At 51.7% G+C, this 24,400-nt stretch overlaps 10 protein-coding genes across 10 annotated transcripts; 5 read left to right on the forward strand and 5 right to left on the reverse strand.

Annotated features, from left to right (window-relative positions):
* Positions 1 to 752: 752 nt before the first annotated feature.
* P174DRAFT_430039 (alpha-ketoglutarate dehydrogenase subunit KGD4) lies at positions 753 to 1,192 on the reverse strand (the record flags this gene model as incomplete). Its single annotated transcript, XM_024825603.1, has 2 exons — positions 753 to 1,039; positions 1,117 to 1,192. 2 exons carry the CDS (start codon positions 1,190 to 1,192, stop codon positions 753 to 755), a joined length of 363 nt encoding a protein of 120 aa, XP_024684293.1.
* Positions 1,193 to 2,879: 1,687 nt separating this feature from the next.
* P174DRAFT_367586 (mediator of RNA polymerase II transcription subunit 18) lies at positions 2,880 to 3,743 on the forward strand (the record flags this gene model as incomplete). The annotated part of the gene is made up of 2 exons (XM_024822183.1): positions 2,880 to 3,373; positions 3,431 to 3,743. 2 exons carry the CDS (start codon positions 2,880 to 2,882, stop codon positions 3,741 to 3,743), a joined length of 807 nt encoding a protein of 268 aa, XP_024684294.1.
* Positions 3,744 to 4,263: 520 nt separating this feature from the next.
* On the forward strand, positions 4,264 to 6,014 carry P174DRAFT_366468 (putative DNA 3'-phosphatase Tpp1; the record flags this gene model as incomplete). Its single annotated transcript, XM_024822113.1, has 9 exons — positions 4,264 to 4,342; positions 4,397 to 4,557; positions 4,617 to 4,733; positions 4,765 to 5,087; positions 5,136 to 5,263; positions 5,323 to 5,462; positions 5,526 to 5,586; positions 5,645 to 5,790; positions 5,850 to 6,014. Coding segments are annotated over 9 exons (1,320 nt in total), but the record flags the coding sequence as incomplete, so codon positions are not given.
* An 873-nt stretch (positions 6,015 to 6,887) lies between these two features.
* Positions 6,888 to 8,442, reverse strand: P174DRAFT_430042 (uncharacterized protein; the record flags this gene model as incomplete). The annotated part of the gene is made up of 2 exons (XM_024825604.1): positions 6,888 to 8,083; positions 8,145 to 8,442. The coding sequence occupies 2 exons, from the start codon at positions 8,440 to 8,442 to the stop codon at positions 6,888 to 6,890; spliced, it is 1,494 nt and encodes a 497-aa protein (XP_024684296.1).
* A 2,536-nt stretch (positions 8,443 to 10,978) lies between these two features.
* P174DRAFT_482123 (M20 family metallopeptidase) lies at positions 10,979 to 12,358 on the forward strand (the record flags this gene model as incomplete). The annotated part of the gene is made up of 2 exons (XM_024830729.1): positions 10,979 to 11,385; positions 11,442 to 12,358. The coding sequence occupies 2 exons, from the start codon at positions 10,979 to 10,981 to the stop codon at positions 12,301 to 12,303; spliced, it is 1,269 nt and encodes a 422-aa protein (XP_024684297.1). The 3' UTR covers positions 12,304 to 12,358.
* A 55-nt stretch (positions 12,359 to 12,413) lies between these two features.
* P174DRAFT_419616 (glycoside hydrolase family 47 protein) lies at positions 12,414 to 14,638 on the reverse strand (the record flags this gene model as incomplete). The annotated part of the gene is made up of 3 exons (XM_024824794.1): positions 12,414 to 13,408; positions 13,458 to 14,102; positions 14,158 to 14,638. The coding sequence occupies 3 exons, from the start codon at positions 14,636 to 14,638 to the stop codon at positions 12,414 to 12,416; spliced, it is 2,121 nt and encodes a 706-aa protein (XP_024684298.1).
* Positions 14,639 to 15,364: 726 nt separating this feature from the next.
* Positions 15,365 to 17,075, reverse strand: rpt4 (proteasome regulatory particle base subunit RPT4). Its single transcript, XM_024831786.1, has 4 exons — positions 16,658 to 17,075; positions 16,159 to 16,545; positions 15,653 to 16,109; positions 15,365 to 15,594 (listed from the first exon to the last, which is right to left on the reverse strand). The coding sequence occupies exons 1-4, from the start codon at positions 16,872 to 16,874 to the stop codon at positions 15,474 to 15,476; spliced, it is 1,182 nt and encodes a 393-aa protein (XP_024684299.1). The 5' UTR covers positions 16,875 to 17,075; the 3' UTR covers positions 15,365 to 15,473.
* A 1,292-nt stretch (positions 17,076 to 18,367) lies between these two features.
* aspf22 (enolase acuN) lies at positions 18,368 to 19,871 on the forward strand (the record flags this gene model as incomplete). Its single annotated transcript, XM_024822164.1, has 4 exons — positions 18,368 to 18,491; positions 18,549 to 18,605; positions 18,678 to 19,017; positions 19,076 to 19,871. The coding sequence occupies 4 exons, from the start codon at positions 18,368 to 18,370 to the stop codon at positions 19,869 to 19,871; spliced, it is 1,317 nt and encodes a 438-aa protein (XP_024684300.1).
* A 443-nt stretch (positions 19,872 to 20,314) lies between these two features.
* On the forward strand, positions 20,315 to 21,713 carry P174DRAFT_440308 (eukaryotic translation initiation factor 3 subunit J). The gene is made up of 3 exons (XM_024827025.1): positions 20,315 to 20,496; positions 20,649 to 20,686; positions 20,758 to 21,713. Exons 1-3 carry the CDS (start codon positions 20,478 to 20,480, stop codon positions 21,460 to 21,462), a joined length of 762 nt encoding a protein of 253 aa, XP_024684301.1. The 5' UTR covers positions 20,315 to 20,477; the 3' UTR covers positions 21,463 to 21,713.
* A 699-nt stretch (positions 21,714 to 22,412) lies between these two features.
* P174DRAFT_141202 (14-3-3 adaptor artA-like protein) lies at positions 22,413 to 24,119 on the reverse strand. The gene is made up of 8 exons (XM_024821130.1): positions 23,893 to 24,119; positions 23,694 to 23,701; positions 23,576 to 23,622; positions 23,494 to 23,513; positions 23,422 to 23,433; positions 23,087 to 23,361; positions 22,935 to 23,022; positions 22,413 to 22,851 (listed from the first exon to the last, which is right to left on the reverse strand). The coding sequence occupies exons 1-8, from the start codon at positions 23,905 to 23,907 to the stop codon at positions 22,495 to 22,497; spliced, it is 822 nt and encodes a 273-aa protein (XP_024684302.1). The 5' UTR covers positions 23,908 to 24,119; the 3' UTR covers positions 22,413 to 22,494.
* Between the last annotated feature and the right edge of the window lie 281 nt (positions 24,120 to 24,400).

Genomic DNA, 24,400 nt, shown 5'->3' on the forward strand with positions numbered 1-24,400 from the left:
GACACGTGGGACGAACAATGGAAATATCTCATGCCAGGATCATCCTCGAGATACAATGCAACCATTTCAAAGGGCAGCTTTCGCGTCTATGTATGCTTATCAATTTACAGGGCCAAGGAAAGACAGCCCAAAGGTGATTGGTTTTCAGAAATGCATCGTAGTTTCATCGTTGAGACTCCTGTTGTCAACAATAACCAGCGAGAGGAATCCGAACCTCTCGACGAAAAACAGTCTAACCATTCCAGCGGACTTTTATAGAAATATGTACAGATGTCTCTAGACCCTGAAATACCACAGTCAAACATCAAAAGAAACCCCACGGTGTTGAACGCGCCCGAAAATAGACCAAACTTGTAATCGCTAAGTGCGATGACTTGCAAACCACCAGCGCCTCCCAAAGGAATTGACGAATAAAATTGAGCAAAAGAAGAAAAGGAGAGAAACAGTCGGAGAGAGGCGGCCAGGCACAGCCGTTGACGGAGGTGACAGTCGTCGTTTGTCCGACGATTCATCACCAGCACGGGAGTGAAGTACTGCAGGTCAAAGTATGGCACACTTGACGCACCAATACTACGGCACTTTTGGAAGCCGTAATTAACAGCAAAACGACTATCATCCCCATGACCTCCGATCAGCCAATGGTGACCACTTCCTCCGTCCTGACGTGTCATTGAGCGAGTCTCTTTGTGTTCGTCGACATGAGCTTCCACATCAATCGTGTCATCCCTCATATACGCATCCACGCGTGTTTTTTAAGCATAAAGGCTCGCACCGCCGGTCTCAATGGCCTCAATCTCAGCGTCAGTCCATGGGAGACGGTGGAATCTGGCGGGAAGCTCGGCCCGATCGAAGAATTCGCCTTGCTTCGGCTGAACTGGGCCGAGAGCAGCTCCGGGCAAGCGGCCGACGGATCCCTGAGAGAAAGAAGCGCGACCGAGAGGGCCGTGCTGCTGAGCCTTGGAGCGGTAGGCAGCGAAAGAGTCGGGGAGAACGCCCGAGGGAGAAGCAGGGTGAGGGCGAGGAGTGTGATCAATGGATTCTGAGTAGGAGCGAAAACAGCATGGTTAGTTCACCAATCAAATAGATTACCAGGAGCTAACTCTAGATAATACGTACGAGGCACAGAACGCCGACCGACAAAGCGGATCAGGGGAGTCCGAGCGACGCTTCGCAGAGCAACCGTAGCACGCATTTTGAATGAGATGAAGCTGTTATGTGGGGAGAATCGAGAGAATCGAAAGGAGAAATGGTGCGGTAGAGAAAGTAGGTTGAGAAGATTATCAATTCGACGAGAATTGCGCGAGAACTTGAACAGATCCGGTACTGTCCGATCCGCCCGAGGTAGCCTTTTTCAGTATAGCAAGATTTTGATGATTGCTAGCAGGCCGACTACCCAGCCTTGTGTGGAGTGAAGGTGTAGGGGAATTATCCAAAGTAAGTGAAATGGAATATTAAAAGACTGAGAGGTTGGAAAGACCGGAGAGGGAACAATGAGTGGGAATCTAAGTTAAAATAAGAGGAGGAGGGGAGGAGAAGCGAGGGTGGGTTTCACATTATTCTGATAAGGTGACGGTGGTGGTGTGGTTAGCTTAACTCTCCTCCCAAGCACAAGCACAGCGGGAGTGTCCCTCTCCACCGGCCTTTTGCGTCCAGCGGGGAAAAGAGAGAGAATTCAGACACCTTTTCCTTAGACTTTACTCTGTGAAGACACCAGATCCAGTAACTTATCATTGTATAGTCTTCTGTTCCTCAGTCTCTGTTACTACACAGTATATGCACTTGAATGACCTCCTCCGCACTCATGCAAGGGTCCCTCGGAATTTGCGGAGGAGGATTCTCACGCCTTTCTCAGTAATTTTTCCTCTGCTGATCTCTTATTGGAAAGGAACGCCGGGAGACCTCATTTAGGCTGCAGGTGAACAGGTAGACTCGGTCGAGGATGGGTTGTTGAGGGGATCACCCCATGGCGGCGTCAGATCAGCTCATTCTAGCTCCGTACTCCAATGGTCTCCAACTACGCTCGGATACGAGTTGCAAAACTTGTGTACTAACTACATAATTACTACGGAGTACAGGTACTCTGTACTACCACTGATATGGGAATTGAACTACCGAGATCTTCCCCAAATCCTTACCCAACCCGCATTCTCGGTGAGCCTATTCCTCATTCTCATGCCTTAAGCGTTGCTCCTCAGTCCTCACCAGTACCGCTTCCCCTCGTCTCGGAGACCGAACATGTGGATGATCTACAATGGGGTTGCAACGTATCACATCAAAAGTACCAAACAGTTGTAGGGACCACTCGGACTAGGTCGTATTCTCAAATCATACCACCGTCCATATCAGTCGGTCTCAGGTAGACAAGTCACCGAATGCGCTAGAGAGAGTTAGAGACATGTGTTCGTCGGACATATGAAAAGTTGTCGAAGTATCATCATCCACGAAAGTACCTCCTCATGACCAAGAACGGTATCAGTCTTAGGTAAGATTATCAAACTCTTTTACCACATCACCTTGCTGATAGCCGGAAACTTAGTTAATCCGCTTCCCGTTGACCTGTTCACGGTTCCAACTGGACGATCAGCCCACGGACTCACAATGTCCGTGAACCTTTCGCGACTCGCGACCCTCAGGCGAACATTCGGTGCATTCCGCCTCCCGCTGCCCGACTTTACCCGTCGCGCTTTTTGAACTTTTTTTTGCCCGTTCCTAACGCCGACGGATCCGGACTGTCAGGCACCGGTACTGAATGCCTCAGGCGGCTAGGCTACTCTGGTTGTTGGCAGCTTGTGATTCCCGTGATCTGAGCATATCAGTGACCATCGCCTTATATCATTCGACCACCAACCCGGCCCTATTTCGTCTTCGTATGACGCATCATGCATGAGCTGTTGCTTTTCGCCTCGGTACCGGCGCATCAGCATCGTGAGTTACTCCAACAGCTGGCAGGGTTGACTGCCATGCAACCTCAACATCGCCTAGAAAGACGACTGGTCTTCAAAGCATACCGTAAACCCGGACTGGTCAATGTCCGTGTAGGTGCCAGTCAGGATCTGCAGGGCGCAGAATTGCAGCGACTGAACAAGATGCTCAATGGTGGCATGTTCTACACCCAGGTCGTTGGCCCTGTTTCCGAGGCTGATTTTGGCGCACCTGCTTCACCGGTCGCCGACCAAGATGCACACATGTCAGGGACGGATGAGAAATCGTCCGTCCGTACGCACTACTATGATTACGAGAACCAACCCTGGAGATTGGAGTTTAGGGATATCCCCGAGGCAGCCACCCGGTCGGCCGTCACAGCCCGGCTGATGGCCAGTGCTAGTCTTCCTAAAGGCGATATTACAGTCCCGATGAATGCCTGGGGGTACAAGTCAGTCATTATCTCCTTGTTTTAGATCCTAGAAACTATTGGTTGACTCCGATACAGCTTTGTCACCGAGTATGCAGTGGAGGGCGATATCTTCATTCATAACGACATTGTCATCTTTTTACATCGCGTCCTACACTACCCCACTGAATCTCAAGAGCCTCGGCGGCAATTGCCAGCTCTAAATGAAATGACACCACTTGACAGGAGTGGAGGTTACGTCTTACAGGCCGCCATCACAGTCCAGGATGGCGGCAATCAGGAGACCATGAAGATTGCCTCTCAGCATCTCTTTGGGCTAAGGGAGCAATTGAAATCCGCTGTTCGTCTGGAACAAGCTGATCGGTTGTCCTTGGATACTCGAGCAAAGTGATCTCATGTCTATGTTTTGAGAGTTATACTAGCATGATACCCGGCGTCGTCTATTCACCTTGGATTAAAATTCTTCCCAGGGCTGTGTGCCATTCCCAAGTAAAAACGAGATAGCAATGATAATCCGATAAATTTTGAGGCTAGATTTTGTTGCTGGTGCCTATGGCCGTCTACCACTACTTCAGGCATTTTGAACTTATATAGACCATGTGACTTCGTGAACCTCATTTACGCGTGCGGGCGCGTCAACCTCAACTTATACCCAATTCTGATATATCTTAGTCAAGTAACGCAACACAACCTGTTTGACCCCTCTAGCTTCTGGATCTTGCTGCATATACTATTTTCTTGATTTCATCGACTATCTGTTGACCATCTGATGCCGGGTTTCGGTCAGTTTTCCAGCCCATAACCCCGCGGGACCAGATTCAGTCACTCTCTCGTAAAATTCAACCACATCAACCAGACCATACTACCGTCAAGATTCTCAGTTTGCTAGCGACACTCGGGATAATGTCCGGGCAGCCAAAAGAGCGGCCTCGCCCACCAGAGCCATCTCTCCGCCCCCGCTCAAAAGAAAAGTCGAATCAACAGTCACAAGTAAGTCTTCCAAGATATCTACAGGACTGCAATAGCATCGGCTTACGGGCTCAGAGCGTACTGTGGCCTCCTTTTTCACACCTACGTCTCAGAAAAAGCCTGAGAAGATCACATGGAGGGTCGTCAACAATAGCCTCGTCATTGGAAAGTACGCAACCGGTCCAGGGGAACAACCTGCACGAAGAGAGAAGGCCAAAGTGGCAGCCTTCGATCTTGTAAGCTCTTCTGGCTTTTCACGAAGATTCGAAGACAGACTGACGACGCCACAACGCAGGACTCTACTTTGGTCGTGACAGCCTCCGGCAACACCTTTCCGCGGGACTCTTCAGATTGGAAGTGGTTTTCCCCCAATGTACCGACAAGACTCCAGGAGCTGAATGCAGATGGGCAGGTGGCATGTCTCTTCCACGACGGCAACCAAGCTGACCGCAACCCACAGGTACCACGTTGTGATCATGTCCAACCAGAAGAGGATCAGCCTGCAGAAAGATCTCAAGGGCGGCCGCGCCGATTCGAAGAGCTTAACCAATTTCAAGGAAAGGGTGACAGGCGTGATGCGCCAGATTGACATTCCCATCAGCGTCTACGCTGCCACGGCGGACGACGAGAATAGAAAACCGCGAACGGGAATGTGGAAGGAGTTTGTGGAAGACTACGACCTCGACGTCTTTGGCGTCGATCTGTCTGTATCATTCTACGTGGGCGATGCGGCGGGACGTCCCCGGGATCACTCAATGGTGGACCGGTGAGTTCATCCGGGAATGGATCAAGAAGTGGCACTAAAGCGTCGCAGAGGCTTCGCGTCAAACATCGGGATCCCATTCAAAACACCCGAAGAGTTCTTCCTCAATCAGGCGCCCCAAGATGTCCAGGAGCCCTTCAACCCTTCTTCATACGTCAAGACTGACACCGCGGACGACGGTCAGTCGCACTTCTGTTTGTCCCCGTAGCTGAATGCATACCAAGCTGACCAACCGCAGTGCCTGCCCCTTTCACCCGGCAAAGTCCCCGAGAGCTGGTCATCTTCTGCGGCAGCCCTGGCGCGGGTAAATCGACCTTTTACTGGAATCACTTCGAGCCGCTGGGTTACGAGCGAGTCAATCAGGACCTTCTCAAGACGGTACGATTGGTGTACACTCGCGGTGAACATGAAAACGGGTACACTGATACTGAATACCAACAGAGACAGAAATGTATCAAAGTCGCCAAAGAGTTTCTCGCAGCCGGTTCCTCCGTCGTCGTGGGTGGGTGTTCTATACTTTACAAGTCTCCAGCAGGACCACGCTGCTGACACCATGACAGACAACACAAACGCAGACCCCAACACACGCGCCGAATGGGTACGCGTCGCAAAGGAATTCAACGTCCCCATTCGATGTGTGCACTTCACCAGTCCGCTGGAACTATGCAAGCACAACAACGCCGTTCGCGCCGCGAATCGAACCTTGGTACGTCTATGTTTTGTCTTTTGACGTTGAAAATGAGACTGACGATTGATTCGCTGTAGAACCCCGAATTGCGCGCGCCACTCCCCGGCATCGCATTCGGCGATTTCCTGAAACGCTTCAAAGAGCCCACCCTGGAGGAAGGGTTCAGTGATATCGTCCGCGTGGATTTTCGGTTTCAGGGGGATGAAGAGGCAAGACGGATATGGGGGCAGTACTGGGTTTGATTCTCAGACCTTACGGAGAAGCTCATCACTGTCGTGGTGTCTTGTCTACTTGCGTGGCTTTACCTTGGAGATGACGCTGTCTATCGTGATGGGTTTTCCCGCCTATGCCAGCTAGCAGAGGTATATTCCATCAGCTGCCAACCTGCCTCATGTGCATGGGTGCACACTGCAGAGTGAGGTAACGACTGACAGATAAGGGCCCCTCAGTATGGTCCTGCCGTAAGCAGACTCGAGCACCTTCACAGATGAGCAAGCACGACTGGCTGATGTGGAGCCGGAGGATCGATGGAGAGGTACTCTGATTTTGTGATACCCTTACTGATTCCACTAAACTCGACTATGGCCTTACAAAGGGAGAGAGAGGTCAAAGTAATCTCTATGATTCATTATCGAAATTCTGGGTATATCGGGTACATATATACATATACACGGCAGACCGTATCATTCATGCTTCTTTTTTTTTTTTTCTTTCTTTTTGGGTAGAGACGGATGCACGCCTTCTCAGACGCATCGACATCAAGACACCGACTGTGCGTGGTACAGGGAACGGAACGGTTGCACGATCTGCAGCACTGTTTGCTTCTCATCGTGAACAGCCCAATCCTGACGCCAAAAAAACTTGTCCGTCTGTCCTCATGTCATAGAATATTGAACATATGAAAAGAAGTTTGTTGAAGGAATGCAATTGCTCCGCGAGTCAGTAGTCGCAGGCACATGGAGGTGGTCGTTCAGTCATTAGAAAAAGAGACATTAGTCGTCAAACGCTCAAACAAATCAACCCCAGGGGCTCGGTTATTACAAGTTGTTGTACATCGAAAACCTCTCGGGAGTACTCTATCGTCATTAATTGCTGTAAATGAATGCGAATGCATATCAGGATCGCGACATGAGATCCTGGAAGAACTTGAAAAAGCTTCGTTTCAAGGATCGGCTCCGGCAGCGTGCCGGCATATTCGCCGCCGGAGCAATTTTCATGGGACCGACGATCTCGCCATCGCCCAGTTCGGGGAACTTTTCATCGTGTAGCCGAGGAATTTTGACTGGCTCACAGGGGTTGCCTTGAGATTGGATGATGCCCATCAGCGAGCCGTCGGTCGCGTCCAGTTGGGACAACATCTCGTCGTAGGTGCGCTTCCATTCACTGTTGATCGCGTCCCACTTGGCCTCCGTCAGCTTGTAGATGGTGGAGGTCACACCGTAGTGTTCACCGGTCCGAACCAGATGCTTGGTAAAGTTGCACTGTGCTTGGTCCCAGTGTTCGCGCAATTGCCGGAATGAGCTCAGATCGTAGACTTCAGGCACATAAGGCTCGGGCTGTATAGTGAAATTGGCATGGCCAAGTTGGGTCGCCCACTCGTCGTTTGGATCGGTCAACGAGAAGGATGGACCCTCACCAGACACCGTCCGCATCGTGCTGGCGCGTGGACGATTGAAAGACGCGACCGACGGCTTGGTCGACAGCGGAGGTGACGGAAGTCCTGCCAGGCGAGGGTCTGGAGACGTCATGCTGTTGTCCAGGCTCTCCTCGGAGACGTCGGCGACCGATGGTGACTGCAGAGGCGATTGAACTCGGGAGGCAGTAACACTCAGAGGCTCATCCCCCATGAAGGGAGGAAGCAGAGGAGTGGTGGCTTGTGGAGCTTCCGAGTCATCCTGGGATTGGCTGTTCGCTTTGGCAATGTCGATGGGCTGTGCCCCCGACTCGCTCAGGCGTTCCTCAAAGATAGTCCTTGCAGGTGAAGGCGGAATCGTGGTGGAGTCGACTCGACTTATAGTCGGGCTGGCGCGGATGGACGAGGCGGAGTTTGTCCGGGACCGTAGACTGGGTCCGATGGCGTCCAGGGCATCGGGACCGTCCGACACGCGATTCGACCTCCGGCGGTTGGAGATGGTGGAAATGCGAGAACTAATGCGCGACAGGCCTTTACCGGAGAGACTGTCGGCGCGTCTTTTCTTGGTGGAATGGGGGGTGTCCATTCCGGTGTCGTTCAAATCGTAAGATTCAGGGTAATCGACCGAAGGTCGAAAGTACGCGTCGTCCACAACAGACATGCCTTGGTCAAAGTGTTCTGCAGAGAAGTAATCAGTATGCAAAGCAGAACAAAGATTTGGTGGGAGGGAAGGACGTACGGAAATATTCCTCCTCAAGATCCCTGGCTTGACAGGTTTCCTCCTTCACTCCTGTCAGGGCATTCCTTGAGCTCTCCATGGAATTGCCCTGACCAGGGGACGAGACCAGGGAGGAGACGGAGCTGGAGACACGCGTATGACCTTTGGAGGAGAAAAGCGAGACCACAGGCGAGACCGGGGTTGAGAGATCGGCCGTCAAGGGGGACTGAGGGGGTTGACGGGACAATGGCGAGATGTCTGCATATGTATCGGAGCTGTTACGCTGTTTGGCGTCCAGTAATTGTGAGAGTTTCAACATGGTGGTCAAGAACAGGGAATTGTCCCTGTGGTGGTGGGTTGATTGGTTTGACTGCAACTGGGTTCGTGTGGGTGAAACTTTCACATGCGGATGCGCGGTTCAGAAGCAGAGGATGGAACCAAGTTACAGAGACATGATCTGATGAGGATTGCTGCTAGACTGTCTGTCTGTATTTAACGAATTGAAGGCAGCAGAAGAGAAAGAGAAAATAGGCAAGAGCCCTTATTTCAAACAGGGGACCGATGAGTTGGAAGGAGGAAGTAGACGTGGCGTGGCGGTCAACCAGAGGGAAAGAAGAGGTCGCGATGGATGAGTCAGGAGGAGGAAAAGAGTTGAACGGGCGAGGAAAACCAGTTCGCCGATAGACAGAGATCGAGATAATTGCTTTTGTTTCCTGACTGTAGAGACGTGATTGATTGAAGAACAGCGGTAGAGGATATTTTGGGCCTGAAGGCGACGAACAGGCGGTAGGGCCGACAGCAGACGCAGACGTGGAGCAGCTGAGTGGGAAGAAGACAGACCGAGGAGGACGAAAGGACGACAGCTCAGTGGAGGATGAGGGAGAGGATGCAGTTTCTCAATCCAACAAGCAAGCTAGCTGCCAAACAATCGATCATTCACAACCACAAGGATCGGGAGAAAACGCGGTGACTGGTGCGAGTGTCACGGTTGACAGAAGAAAGAGGAGGAGAAGCAGAGGACAAGACGAGGATAGGATATCTACAATCCGATGGAATGAAAATGTCTGTGATACTCCTAATACGAAGAATTATGCAAAAAGAGGCAAAATGGAGCAGGATTTTTCATTCTGTTCTTAGCAGATGTGAGTAGGATTATTATTCTTCTACAAGGATCAAGTCTCCAAGGCTCAACTGAATTAGTCCGACTGACTATCTCCAATTCTCCATGTCCATTTTTCACTTTTTGTTTTTCTTTAGAACCAGACCCAGACCCCCCAAAAAAGGGAAAAAGAGTGGCACTACGAATCAGAACACAGCAGATACTGTAAAAAGTAAAGACCTCCGTGCGTTCCGCTGTGCGTAAGCCATGGAACTTGGTTTGCCTGAGGACTCCTGCTCGCCAGTTGCCACGGTTTGCTGTGGCTTCTCCCGTCCACTGAGTTCTTCTAGAAGGGATAGTTCTACAGTTGTTCTGTTCAGTGCGATGATAACTTTCTAGTTATTATTATTAGTATTATTAGACTCACAATGTCTCATAATGTTTTATGTTGCAAGTCTAAAGAATAATATGTCAGTTAATGCAGCTGACCTGATTCAACTGCTAGACAGAAACAGAAACCGTTGCCAATGCCCTTAATCCTGCTAGTTTAGTGCTTAAGGCATTACCAATCAACTGTCGGCTAATCCTGATGCGAGATCGGAGTCCACCACTTCGGGATAAACCCACTTGGACCCCGAACAAGCAAAGAGCAGCGTCTTCTAGACTCTGATGGACTTGCTAGACGAGAGCCTTTGTCGTCATAGCCTGGTTTCTAATTATCATCACAATATTACCGGGTGGCTGATCACTAGAGAGGTAGACAGACTAGTACTAGGAAGAAAGGTTGAGCTTCAGCTGTCGTGCGACAGTCTCAGTATCTACCGCATGAATAGGTCTATCTGAGCAGTCAAGCCACTGAGGAGTTCGCATACTTTAAGTTATGTATATGTATATGTATTATGTACATGTATGAAGTGATAATAAGATATATGTACAGGAAAAAAGTACTGTACAGTTGACAGTTAACTTATTTCTCATCTTACTGTGTAGTGTGTACTCCGGAGTACGCTGGACCATGTATCTATCTACAGCCTATGAAGAGAAGCCTTGGTGCCTCCGTCAGGACCACATGGCTGTCCACTGGGTACGACCTCATGGCTGGAAAGGACCCAGTTTTGACGTAAATGTGACCTCTTATGATTCCATGGTTTTCTCCATCAATTCCGTGAATAATAAGAATAATCCGTTGGCAACGTCTTGAGGATCCTTTCCTCGGCAGAATTATGATTGGATACTTTTTACCGTGGAAGTCTGAACACGATGAGATCGCACTATTATTACTCCGGTCTCAAGAGGTACTATCCTACTATCAATGGCAGAAAACTGATGCATTGATTCAGATCCTAGGCATATGATCATATCTGCTCGTACGGAGTACAATGGCTATCCATTAGCCACACTCCATGTGTCTAGTGTATGCGTCAATTCGATCTATCTACGGAGTACAACCCAAGACCAAGGGATCTATATGACTCCTCATAGACGCATCGATCAGTCGAGGGATCAAATAAGTTCATTGCCCCATTGGATACGGAGCAGACCATTTCGTCGTAGTAGTACTGTAGAGGCGGATGGATAACCTTTTGACAGCCGATATCACGTGATGATGTCACCATGTCACGGTCGGCACTCTCCTATCACGCAATATACCGTGGTTTACGACAGTTCATCAACTTTGTCACTAATAATTCCGCCGGCGCCTCAAACTCTATCCCAATTCCCAATTCCAATCCACTGGTTCTCATCTATCCATGAGATGAAACCCTTATCGTCTCTCCTGCTCAGCGCCGCGCTCTCAGCGGCAGCTCCTCCGCACCCCGCATCTCCGCAGGCGCCTCTAGCAGATATCCCCAGCATCGTGGGAGAGACTCGGACAGAGTTCAGCCAAAACTCTCTGGACAACGTGGTAAATGCCTCGCCTCTACTCTCGTTCCATCGAGACCTCGTCTCAATCGAGTCAATCTCCGGAAACGAGGGCGCAGCGGGCGCCTTTGTGGCTGATTTCCTGGAATCCCACAACTTCACCGTGATCAAGCAGCCCGTCACCACGGAGTCGGATGCACGCTTCAACATCTTCGCATTCCCCAAGTCCCAATCCCATTCCCTGGATGAGTTGCACCCGAGCCACGGCCCCAGATCCTCCTCACCAGCCACATTGACACCGTGCCCCCCTTTATCCCATACTCGCTGCACCGCGATGCCAACGACACCGACGACAGGAACATCCTCATCGCCGGCCGCGGTACCGTAGACGCCAAAGGCAGCGTCGCGGCCCAGATCTTCGCCGCGCTCGACACTCTCGCTGCCCAGCCCTCCGCCCCCCTGGGCCTCCTCTTCGTCGTCGGCGAGGAAACCGGCGGCGACGGCATGAAGGCCTTCTCGCAGTCTGCAGACCTCAACCCTTCCCCAAGCCGCTTCCACACCGTCATCTTCGGCGAACCCACCGAGCTGGCCCTCGTCGCCGGCCACAAGGGCATGCTGGGCTTCGAGGTCGCCGCACACGGCCGCGCCGCTCACTCCGGGTATCCCTGGCTAGGCGAGAGCGCCATCTCCGCCATCCTGCCGGCGCTGGCGCGCGTGGATCAGCTGGGTGATATCCCCGCGAGCGAGGGCGGCCTGCCCGCCAGCGACAAGTACGGTCGCACGACGGTCAACATCGGGCAGATGGAGGGCGGCGTCGCGGTGAACGTGGTGCCGAGCGAGGCACGCGCTGGCGTCGCCGTGCGGCTGGCGGCGGGGACGGACGACGAGGCGCGCGAGATTGTCCTCAAGGCTGTCCGGGACGCGACGGGCGGCGATGACCGCGTGGTTGTCAATTTCAGTCTGGAGGGATATGGCCCGCAGGATTTGGATACAGATGTGGCCGGGTTCAACGTCACTACCGTCAACTACGGGACGGACGTGCCGAACCTGCAGCTCCATGCCCGTCCGGACGGCAAGGTCAAGCGGTACCTCTATGGACCGGGGACTATCCACGTTGCGCACGGCGATAACGAAGCGTTGACCGTTGCGCAGCTGGAGGAGGCCGTGCGCGGGTATAAGAAACTGATTCAGGCGGCGCTGGACCGGTCGACCTCGTAGACTAGAAAGAGTGGTAGAAACAGCCTCGTTACTGCATTATGCTATTTCGAAAACACATAAGAATGTATATATGTACAGCATCATCTCATCTAAGATTCCTCGCAGGACAGCTAACGAGGCTTCCGCGTCCACCCCGTCTTCAGATCACCCGTAGGCTGGAACCGCGGCAGCGGATGCGCTTCCGTGTTGAACACATGGTCCTCCAGGGAGATAAAGTCCCGGTCGGAAAACAGCAAGTAGAAATACTTGAGCGTCTCTGCCATCCAGAAACTCTCCATGTTGTCCCGGGTTACGGGGGGCACGGTGTTGGCGTTGCTCAGCGATGTGAATCCTGTAATCCGCGAAGGACGCGCCACTTTCTCGGCTTGCGCTCCTGCAGCTGCAGCATCGGCATCGGCAGGAACATCGGTCTCGTGCGAGTGGTCATGTTCGACCACCGCCGTGTGGCGGATAAAGGACTTGAACATCTCCCATCCCCACTGGCGATACATCTGGTCTCCGGTCACGCGGTACATATAGAACAGTGACTCGACCGTCTCCGGCCGTTGGAGATTGTGGCGGTCCTGGCTTTGGATCTGGATGTCTTCCCGCCACTTGAGGGTCTTGTCGTCCAGCGGGTAAAGAGGCTGTGACTTCATCGGCAAATCAACCCCCTGGGACTCGCGGTTGCCCGCGCTCGCCGTCGAGTCCGGGTACATGTCGTGGAACATCTTCGGAGGGTCGTCCAAGGTAAAGTACGTGATTTCGGGAGCCAGACCCGTCTCAGTCGCGAGGTAGGTCGCCCAGCATGTCTTCATCAGTTCCCGCGCAAGCAGAATCTCTTCTTCCTGCCGTTGAGTCCAGTCAGGAGACTTTCTGGCTTTGCTCAACGGCACGCCGCCGGTGGCTCCAAGAGCAATGGTTCCCGGCATGAAGCAGACCAGGTGGTCCATCTTCGGCGACAGTTTCCCATGGAGCCCAGACGGCCTCTCCCCCAAGATCATCAGCTGAGCATTCTTGGTGTACGCAATCAGATGCTTGCGGACGCCCATCAGCGATTCATCCCAGAGCTCTTTATAGATGGGCTCCTGTTTAGATGTTTGCAAGTACTGCTTGATGAGGTACTCTAAAGCCACTGTTAGTAGGACGTCCAAGGAGATACTTGGCTTACTCACCGTAGTAAGAATCACCCCGACTTCCCAGGCGGATGTTGTCTCCCCGGAAATTTCCAGAGTCTGGATAGATATAGATCGGGAGCAGGCCGTCTTCCATCTTCTGGTCATCAACAACTTGCATCACCTTCTCCACCACCCGCCAGTACTCCGCCTCTCCGGTCAGCTTGGCCAAGTACTTGAACTCGAGCTGAACTGTGGTCGCCTCCGCGGTAGATGAAGCCCCATTGTCTGCATGCGATGGAATACCAGTCGACGTATTCAGATTGATGCTGGCATACGGCACTCCAGACTTGGACCCAAAAGCGCCCAGCAGTCTATCCGCCAAGTCGGTCGCCTTCTCAATATACAGATCCTCTCCTGGTGAGCCCGCATCGTCGTCCGCGATTGGGGCGAGTCCGGGATGAGCGGTGGACAGGTAATGCGCCGACAGTAGGCCACCCAACATACGGATGGTCGTCTCGAATGTGTTGACGTCGTGGTCTTGGTTGTACTGTAGCGAGTTGTGGATCCAGTTGCGCGCGTGCTGAACCCGCGAGGTCAGATTCATGATCATGAGCGTATCGAGGGCGTCAACGATGATCCAGCCCAGCCCTCCTGGGACCATCTGTTTTCCTTCTTTCGCGATCGGTTTGTACTCGTCATATCCTAGCCGTAAACCAGTCAGTGCGGCCCTCATAAAACCAATTGCAAGCGGACATACCCCATCCGTGCTGCTCATATCCATCCCAGCTAATAATGAAAGCATCCCTAACCTTTTCCCTTCGCGCATTCCAATCGATATTCTGGTGACCGTCTTCAATCTCGGTCGCGGGATCCCCAAGACTCTGTAGCCACTTCCACATTTCCTCGCCCTTGGGCGTGTCAGGCGTGTCTAACCCATGCCTATGCCGCTTAGACGACCCCGCCATGAAATACCACAGGCAGACCAACACGAAAACACACAACCCGCCGTACAGAATCTTCCTCCGCCTACTCCTCCCCGCTGTACGCCGCGGCGCAAAGTACGGCTTATCCTTGTACATCGGGAGCGAGCGACCGCCGTCGAAGAAGTTGCCGAGCTTGTTCCCTACCCCGGTCGACTGCTGCGATAGCCCATATCCGCCCAGAGGGCTTGCAGTGGGATTGCGGTTCGCTCGCCAGTGGCTTTCGCTATGGAGTCGCTGGCCTGGAGAGCTCGACATGACGACTACGGGCTATTGTTGCGCTGTGTTTGTCTCCGATCTCTCAGGGTTGACCCAGCTGCTGAGAGACCTAGTATGAAGAGGAATCAATGGGTTCGCATAGATGCGCAATTCGTTTATTGTCAGGATATCCGACCCGTAAATACACGCGATCAATCTGGAGAGAGACAAAGCATTAGCAATCTTGGGATTCGACATCAGTCTGAGCTCGCCAACTTTCTCCGTCCCGCAGCCAAACAAACATATCAATATGCTCGTCCCAACCCGATTGCCCGCGGAATAATCAATGCTACTTATAAGAGAAGCTGAAGTACTTACCAGGTTGTCCAGCGTCCCTTCTACCTAGCCTCTTGAGGAGTGTCTCTCAGTAGGGTAGTCGAACAGCGGAAATGGTAGGTGTGGCCACTTCTTGTTGCGACTTGGCCGATCTGTAGATCTATCTGTCTAACGGGCGGAGTTGCTTCAGGGAAGCAAGCGGCTTGGCACCAACTCTCGCTGCTGCATGCTGCATGCTTCTGAATTCCGGGCAACTCTCTAGTCTAGATAATGGAAAGGTTTCAGCTCGCCTCGCTGCACCTGGGCAGCATGAGATCGTAGTGAGACGGTTCATCCTACGACATAGGCTCCGCGGGCGCAAAGATCAAGGTCCAGCTGCGGGTTATCCATGCGGGGAAACTGGGAGGCCCGTCTATGAAACTACATGATAGATATACCATACAAACATTATGAAGGCAGGAATTAATGCTCATGATATTGTGGTAGATTCTGTCTAATTCCGAGGTGGCCATTCATGAATGAATGAGGTCATTGGCATAAAAGTAATCGGGCTGTAAAACTACAGTTTCTGGTATTCAAGCTTGCCTTCCAGCTTCTTTGCCTCCGCGACCTTGCGAACCGCTTTGTTGAAGTCGTCCTGGCTGATTGCGTCCCGATAATCCTTGATGGCGAAAAGTCCACTGTGCAATGTCAGCAATTTACTCATGCCAAATCAACGAGCCAGTAGATGTGACATACGCTTCCGTAACCACGTTACGCAGATCGGCACCGTTAAGACCATCGCTCATCTTCACGACGCTTTCGAAATCAATCTCGCCCTCCAGCTGGACGGTGCTGGAGTGAATCTTCAGGATCTCCAGACGGCCAACCTCGTTGGGAAGGGGGATCTCGATCTTCCGGTCCAGACGACCGGCACGGAGCAGAGCAGGGTCAAGGGTATCTGGTCGGTTGGTCGCCATGATGATCTTCGTCTTTCCAAGGTAGTCGAAGCCATCCAGCTGATTCAGAAGCTCCATCAATGTTCTCTGAATTTCTCTGTCGGCCGAAGTACCCTCAGAGAAACGCCTGCCACCGATAGCATCAATTTCGTCCATAAAGATGATACAGGGCTCGTGTTCCTTTGCATAACCGAACATCTCTCTTATTAACCGCGCAGATTCACCAATGTACTTGTCGACGATCGCGGACGAGACAACTATACCAGGGTCAGCAGCTGCGACAAGAGGGGATTGAAATGTGCCTACCCTTCAAGAAATTGGTTTCCATCGAACTTGCCACGGCTCGTGCCAGCAATGTCTTTCCGGTACCGGGAGGACCATAAAGTAATACACCCTTGGGCGGCTTGATACCAACTCTCTGAAATAGTTCGGGGTTCTTCAATGGCAACTCGATCACTTCTCGAAGCTCTCTGATTTGATCGTTCAGACCACCGATACCCGCGAAGTTGATTTGACCAGGGTCCTCCAAGGACATGTTGTATACCAGCGGGTCAACTTCACGCGGGAGCATCCGCATAATCGTGAGTGTTGTCATGTCTAGGGCAACGCGAGTGCCCTGTTTCAGTTTCGATTTATCGACCTTGGAGCGACAGCCGACAACATATCGGGGACCGGATGACGCCTTAACGATGACTATCTCAGTCATCCAAAGTTAGCTATTGTATCATCGTATTGAACTTCTCATCGTTATAGATGATCAAGTCCCTGCACATTTCGGTAGATAGGAGTTATGAAAATGGCATACATCGCTCCTCATCCAGTTGTTTCAACACTTCGCCAATGATCTGACCGACACTCTGCAAGGCCTTGATGTTCTCTTCGGAGATATCAAACTCTCTCTGCAGGTCCTTGATGCCCATACGCAGATTCTTGAGCTTAGCTTCCCATTCTCGAAGCTCTAGTAAGCTCTTCTTGTAATCTTCGAGCGCCTGCTCTCTCTCAGGGTCGCTTCCGCCGTTCATCGTTGTAAGGGCGAAGCCGATGGGGTAGGACTTCACACGGTTGTTGGGTAAAATCAAAGGATGACCTAGAAGTTAAAAAAGTGTTGGTTTGGGAGGGTTGCAATACAATGTGTACAAAAGAAGGCTGATGATTATGGGGTACCTGACCTCGCTACTCCAACTTGGTAGAGCTGTTGAGAGCTCACGGAGCAACCACTCATGGATCACATGACCCAGATCTACCACATCGCGATTACGTGATATTGCCAAGAGAACAAGGCCACAAGGCCACAAGGCCACAAGGCCACAAGGCCACAAGGCTACAAGGCATACAGGTATCAAGGTATCTATGTCATGACTTCTGGCCATTACGCAATCACAACGGATGGAAGTTTCCAGACACGTAGAAAGATGCCTGGACTGGACAGGTAGGTAGGTACCTTGTAAGTAGTTTCTGCAGTCTTGGTACGCTTTACGCTTCTGACCAGGAGCATGCTACGTTGTCTGTTTGTTCATGATCACTGAGCTGCAATAGACCAACGGGTGTAATATAGGCATTGACTAGCTAACAAACTTTGCTTTCATGATTGAATTTGAGGTGTATAGATTCAGTGTTTATATAGAGAGCTGTCTAGAAAGTAGAGTATCTCCGGTCTATTTCTTCAGCAGTAGCACATAGCCGTTATTCGAATTTGTCAAATGAGAAGATACAGTTCTCCATATCCAGTAGTAGATCACTATGGCTCTGCTGCTCTCATTCGCAGGTCTAACCTATTCATCGCCGTCTCTATCCTCACCCGCCTTGCCCCGAGGGAAAGCGGAAGATCTCGCTGCAGTTGCAATTGAAACGGTGCAAAGGAGAAGCTTCAGCCAGCGAGAGAAGCAGATCGGTTCGCTGCCCCACTGTGATGTTGGGAAGATTCGGAGCTTCCATCATGAGCTTTACCCGGGGGACAATCATTGGCAACCTACAAGAAGACGACGATTCCAACTTAAAGAAGATCGATTGTCTTTTGATCTTCCTTTTCATTTGCTGCACTTGAACCCCAGTTATCCTCAGATCCTCATTACCGTCTGAAATGTAAGTGAAGTTCCGGCCTGGCCCTCCCACTCTGAGATCATTAACATCTATCTACCCCGCCATTCCACACCTGTACTGTTGACCCCTCCATCGCTGTTCTTCATCACTAAGAGGAATTGGGCTTTCCACACGGGTTTATTCATACTGCAATCTATCCCTTGTGTCTTCTGCCACCTGTTAGTTTGTCCTTTTGAGTCACCGTGAGTGTGGTCTGCAATTGATTGGATCAGCATCACTTGCCTCTCATACCGATTCTCCCATCCACTCACTCATTTTGGGTCATCGGTGAAGAGCAACCCCCGCTGCTAGTCACACACCCAACACCCCGTAACTGGCTTTTTTCCTCTATATCAGCTGTCCAGTCCTCTCACTTCCTGCGGTCTTTTTTTCCTCTCAATTTCCATCCAACTGACCTTTTCATCAGCTCGTCAGAATGCCTATCTCCAAGATCCACGCTCGTTCCGTGTACGACTCTCGTGGTAACCCCACCGTTGAGGTGGACGTTGTCACCGAGACTGGTCTGCACCGTGCTATTGTTCCTTCTGGAGCTTCCACCGGTTCGTTCTCTCGAAACTAAGCATCGTTAAAACCCTCGAGTGCTGACGAAGAGACAGGCCAGCACGAGGCTCACGAGCTCCGTGACGGTGACAAGACCCACTGGGGCGGCAAGGGTACGTTTGGATCTACTTGATAATGATATTCGTGCTCAAAGAATATCTCGCTGATGCCAATGTGATCAACAGGTGTCCTCAAGGCTGTCAAGAATGTCAACGAGACCATTGGCCCTGCTCTCATCAAGGAGAACATCGATGTGAAGGACCAGTCCAAGGTCGATGAGTTCCTTAACAAGCTTGACGGAACTGCCAACAAGTCCAACCTCGGTGCTAATGCCATCCTCGGTGTCAGCTTGGCTGTTGCCAAGGCTGGTGCTGCTGAGAAGGGTGTCCCTCTCTACGCTCACATCTCCGACCTCGCCGGTACCAAGAAGCCCTATGTCCTTCCCGTCCCCTTCCAGAACGTCCTGAACGGCGGTTCTCACGCCGGTGGTCGCCTCGCTTTCCAGGAGTTCATGATCGTCCCTGAGTAAGTCTGCCCGACGTGGATTGGCTTCCTTTGATCGATTTCTGACTATTACCAATAGCTCCGCTCCCTCTTTCTCCGAGGCCCTCCGCCAGGGTGCCGAGGTCTACCAGAAGCTCAAGGCTCTGGCCAAGAAGAAGTACGGCCAGTCCGCTGGCAACGTTGGTGACGAGGGTGGTGTTGCTCCCGATATTCAGACCGCTGAGGAGGCTCTCGACCTGATCACCGAGGCTATCGAGCAGGCCGGCTACACCGGCAAGATCAAGATCGCTATGGACGTTGCCTCCAGCGAGTTCTACAAGGCCGACGTCAAGAAGTACGATCTTGACTTCAAGAACCCCGAGAGCGACTCCTCCAAGTGGCTCACCTACGAGCAGCTTGCCGACCTGTACAAGTCCCTTGCTGCCAAGTACCCCATTGTCAGCATTGAGGACCCCTTCGCTGAGGATGACTGGGAGGCCTGGAGCTACTTCTACAAGACTTCCGACTTCCAGATTGTCGGTGATGACCTGACTGTTACCAACCCTGAGCGTATCAAGAAGGCCATCGAGCTCAAGTCCTGCAACGCCCTCCTGCTCAAGGTCAACCAGATCGGTACCCTCACCGAGTCCATCCAGGCCGCCAAGGACTCCTACGCCGACAACTGGGGTGTCATGGTCTCCCACCGCTCCGGTGAGACCGAGGACGTCACCATTGCCGACATTGCCGTCGGTCTGCGCTCCGGCCAGATCAAGACCGGTGCTCCTGCCCGTTCCGAGCGTCTGGCTAAGCTGAACCAGATCCTCCGTATCGAGGAGGAGCTCGGTGAGAACGCCGTCTACGCTGGTTCCAAGTTCCGCACTGCCGTCAACCTGTAAATGCAGCCGCGGACCCTATAATCTACACAGAAATGGTTCTCAACCCAATCGGACACGCTTCAAAAATGACGATTGGACTCAGACCCCTTGCGGGCTTCGAAAAATGACAGTATTGGCGGGCTGACCAAGAGATGCCAGCCCGGTCCCGATGCTGTTCGATAAAGAGTTATGATGATGATATGATCAGCCAAATACACTATATAGTGGCTTAATGAAAAATGCATCCAACTTAATACGTCCGCAGTAAAGCATTCATCCACGTTACCTTAGAACGTAGCGCAGACCTTGTAACGTTCTAGAAATCTTCGAGGCCATGAACATTACCAAGGTACCAGGGCACTCAGAACAATGGATATATCGGGCATCAATGGTCGAACATCACGTGACCATTTACATGCCCCACTACAAGATTCCATTATGAAGTTGTTGCGGCAGCAGCGAGATTCTGTCTGTGTCCGTTCAGAAAAACCATCGTCGGTCTTCGCCACGACAGTCTACCTCGTGCAAACACGGTAGATCCTGCTGAATCACCTCCTGGGTACCTGCTCAGCAAGTCTCGGAACGTGTCCTATCAGTCAATAATTTTTTTTGACGATTTTGCCCGCCATGGCGCCTTCAAAGTGGGGTAAGTGATATCTTGAAATATGCCAGCCGGCAAATGACGATCCCGGATTGTCACAGATAGGGCTGTGTTCGGCTTGATAGCTTGAGAAAGATGCTGATATCAATCTATTAGACGATGAGGAAGATAGCAGCTCCCCCCTCCTCCTCCTGTAGTGGCCAGACGCAAGTTCGACGATGAGGAGGAAGGAGATGTAGGTTACCCCCGTGGTCTATACGCCTTGCTTGCTGGTTCAAGATATACTAACGCTCTGTGGTTTCAAAGGTCCTCGACTCATGGGACGCCGCCGAAGACTCGGAAGTGGAGCGGGAAAAGGCCGCAAAGGCTGCTGCGGCGGCAGCAAAGGCCGAAGCCGAGGCGGCCGCGAAGAGGAAGAGCAAGGCACAGCGGATAGAGGAGCATAAGCAGGAGCGAAAGAAACAGGCCGAGGAGAACCAGAGCGATGAGGACAGCGACGAGGACGAGGCAGAGAGGCGGGCCCGCCTGCGCCTCACGGAGAAGGAGGGTGACCTCAAGCACGCGCAGGACCTGTTCGACGACATCGACCTGAACCGCAACCGGGGGGCGCCCAAGGCGATTGTCATCAGCGACTCGGCGGATCCCACGCAGGCCGTCGACCTCTCCGCCATGCCGCTGTTCAAGCCCACGACGAAGGACCAGTTCACCCGGCTGACCACCGCACTGATCCCGCTGCTGACGGCGCACTCAAAGAAGCCTCACTACGCTTTGTGGGCGCAGGAGTTCACCAAGCAGCTTGTCAAGGAGCTCAACAGCGGTGATGTCAAGAAGATTGCCAGTGCCCTTACCACCATCAGCAACGAGAAGATGAGGGAGGAGCGTGCCGCCGACAAAGGCAACAAGAAGACCAAGGCGGCCAAGACCAAGGTTTCTCTGGTTGCTAGCAGAGACAACAAGATTGATGCCACACCTTATGACGATGATGGACTGGACGATGGTGACTTCATGTGATTTGAGGATTAGTAAACGTAGGGTTACACCTGTTTGGATAGGAACGACACCCTTCTTCCTGGTTCCCTTTTATCCTCCAAATGACGCTTCTCTTTTGTCCATACTGTTAATTGAAGCAGTGATTTCTTACCTCCCTTCTCATTCTTGCATTCTTGAGATTGTATATGCTTATCTATATACCTTGTATCCTGCGCCTCCTGTCCGGGTAATATACTCTGTTTGATTCAACCATAGACTACATTACATGCCTTGCGCTTATTTCTGTGAAAACTACTCAGAGTCTTCTCTTGTAAAGTGATTGGAGCAGCTTTATGATATCGAGGCCATCTAGCTCGATAATAAAATTGTCAGTTTAGGTACTCTGTAGTCCTTGCGTGAGTCATCACATGATGCCCACCGGCAGACGGATGTAAAAGGGGCAGAGTAAAGGAGGCACTCCTGGCCTGGACAAGGAGAGGTTCAGAAATTGGCTTCTCCGGCCCCTTGCAGAATGATTGCGGGAACCTCTTGGAGAGGCGCGCTTGCACACCTTCGCTAGGGAAATAGGCCAGCAGTCACTGGAAGGGACCTAGGGAGATCATGTATGGTGATTGATGAAGTATCCGACAGCCCCTATATTTTCTTTGTTGTCTCAACCTGCCGGTCTTCCCTTTCTCAATATCTGATGTGAAGGAGCGAACTACTTCCATTGCCAGGTACTAATTGGGGAATAAAATCTCAGGATAGGGGAGAAAGGGAAGTGGAAACTAGTAAAAGGGGTAAAAATGGGAAATAAAAGACAATTGTATCTTGCTGGGGTTGGGAATAGAGACAAATAAAAGAGAGATAAATTCCACTCGGCCCCTTTTCCTCCCTCTCCAGATATCATCAAACTCCGCCGGCCCGACCCATACGATCCCGAACAAGTGGAAGATATCTGCCGGCCCAAACCAGTCACGCGGCTAAGAAAAGGACTTGCAGGCACCAATAGACACGCCGAGTGACACAACACGGCTTTTGATACAACAAAGGAAACCCCCGAGAGCCGCCCGTTTAAGACTCGGCAGGAGCAGGCTTGGCCTCCTCAGCCTTCTCTTCGGGAGCGGGGGTGGGTTCCTCCTCGGTCTTGTCCTCCTTAGCAGGGGCACCCTCAGCCTCGTTGCCGTCAGAAGAGGTCCACAGAGTGAGGTTATCACGCAGCAGCTGCATGATCAGGGTGCTGTCACGGTAGCTCTCCTCGGAAAGAGAGTCGAGCTCAGCAATGGCATCGTCGAAAGCCTGCTTGGCAAGGTGGCAGGCACGGTCGGGTGAGTTCAGAATCTCGTAGTAGAAAACAGAGAAGTTCAGAGCGAGACCAAGACGGATGGGGTGGGTAGGGGTCAGGTCAGTCTGGGCAACATCGGTGGCGTTCTAAAGGAGGTCAGCAGGTAAGCGAGCGCTCAAGCATATATATTGCATCAACTCCGCAGGCGGGTCTCATCTGGTCGACATACCTTGTAAGCCTCATGGGCGGCGGTAGCAGCAACCTTGCGCTTGTTGCCAGAAGCAAACTCAGCGAGGTAACGGTGGTAGTCGCCCTTCCTACAGACAAAACGGTGATTAGGGATCGTACTTTAGATGCAAGAGTCACGAATCGCTTGCTTACATCTTGTAGTAGAAGACCTTGGACTCGCCAGTTTCGGCCTTGGGGATGAGGGACTCGTCCAGAACGTCAAGGACATCCTGGCAGACCTTCTCCAGCTCGGTCTCAATCTTCTGGCGGTAGTCACGGATAATGGTAACGTGCTGCTCGGAGCCCTTGGATTCCTCCTTCTGCTCGATGGAGGAGATGATACGCCAGGAGGCACGGCGGGTACCGACCACGTTCTTGTAGGCGACGGAGAGGAGGTTACGCTCATCGACGGAAAGTTCGCCTCCAATCTGATCCAAGGAGTTAGTCATTTAAAAACAGTGCAGCATTAGAGCCTCATTGGTACATACCTTGGCGACTTCCTGTGCGGCGGTTAGCTGAGTTAGTCCACTCATTCCTTACAAGTCAGACAACAAACGAACCTTCATGTAGGTAACCATCTCTGTAAGAAGTGAGAATGATGTTATTTCATGCCAGTGAATATGATGGGAAAAGACAACTAACCATCGTAGCGCTCGGCCTGCTCGCAGAGCCTTGCGAGGAAAGTCTTGCTGTAGGGAGGGGAAAGACGTCAGCGATCCTGCCATCTGTTTGGAGATTGATAGTCGCCGGAGATCCTTACTTCTCACGCTGTACATCAAAAATATACTGTCAGCAAACCTTAATCAAAAAAGGCGAAATATAAAAAAAGAACGGAAATCAGATGGAGTGGTGGGGGAGGTGTGTGTGTGTATACACGCCATGGGACACCATGACAGCGGTGACAGGGTGGACAACAACAGAGAGGAGGGGTTAGGCTGGAACAACATAACATAACATACCTCAGAAGTCATCATGAAAGGTTATGGGAGAAGAGAGAGGGAAGTAGAAAAGGAGATGTTGGTAAATGTGGAAGAGAGAGAAAGGAGACAAGGTAGATAAGGAAGATTGCTTAGGGAAAATGGGTTAGGAGATGGAAGAAGCAAGTAGAGTAGGTAAGTAATCACGACCTGAAGATGTGATCTTCCCAGCAACTGGAAGTAGTTAAAGTGATTGGGGATGGATCGGTGAGCTGACGGGCCAGCCAGCTTTAGCGAGAGTGAGGCGGTGTGTTTGCCTGGTTTGTTGCTTTGTGTCAGCCTCAGGCATTCAGGTTCATGTCATGCAGTGAAGACATTCACCCTTGGCCCTTGATTTGAGCCCAGTGGTCTGGACTATGCAGTACCTAACTGTCCAGTTTCTGCCAGGATTGCTGTCCTAGTTCTGTCACACTCTGAAGGGGTGCTTGTCAGCACTTTGTATGAGTACGTGAATGGAATAGGCAATTATGACCATACCTCATACAATGGC

This window comes from Aspergillus novofumigatus, assembly GCF_002847465.1.
Source record: "Aspergillus novofumigatus IBT 16806 chromosome Unknown P174scaffold_3, whole genome shotgun sequence".
NCBI lineage: Eukaryota > Fungi > Ascomycota > Eurotiomycetes > Eurotiales > Aspergillaceae > Aspergillus > Aspergillus novofumigatus.

What these genes read in the sequence shown, in the direction of transcription:
- rpt4 (XM_024831786.1), bottom strand. Translation starts at nt 16,874, where the DNA reads ATGAACGGCGGAAGCGACCCTGAGAGAGAGCAGGCGCTCGAAGATTAC. An exon ending in GGAAACCAATTTCTTGAAGG is followed by an intron (nt 16,110 to 16,158) that starts GTAGGCACATTT and finishes ACCCTGGTATAG; the next exon opens with TTGTCTCGTCCGCGATCGTC. An exon ending in CGTAACGTGGTTACGGAAGC is followed by an intron (nt 15,595 to 15,652) that starts GTATGTCACATC and finishes GACATTGCACAG; the next exon opens with TGGACTTTTCGCCATCAAGG.
- P174DRAFT_141202 (XM_024821130.1), bottom strand. An exon ending in GCAGGCCGAGCGCTACGATG is followed by an intron (nt 23,514 to 23,575) that starts GTTAGTTGTCTT and finishes CACTTCTTACAG; the next exon opens with AGATGGTTACCTACATGAAG. An exon ending in CCGCCCATGAGGCTTACAAG is followed by an intron (nt 22,852 to 22,934) that starts GTATGTCGACCA and finishes GACCTCCTTTAG; the next exon opens with AACGCCACCGATGTTGCCCA.
- P174DRAFT_440308 (XM_024827025.1), top strand. An exon ending in ACGATGAGGAGGAAGGAGAT is followed by an intron (nt 20,687 to 20,757) that starts GTAGGTTACCCC and finishes GTGGTTTCAAAG; the next exon opens with GTCCTCGACTCATGGGACGC.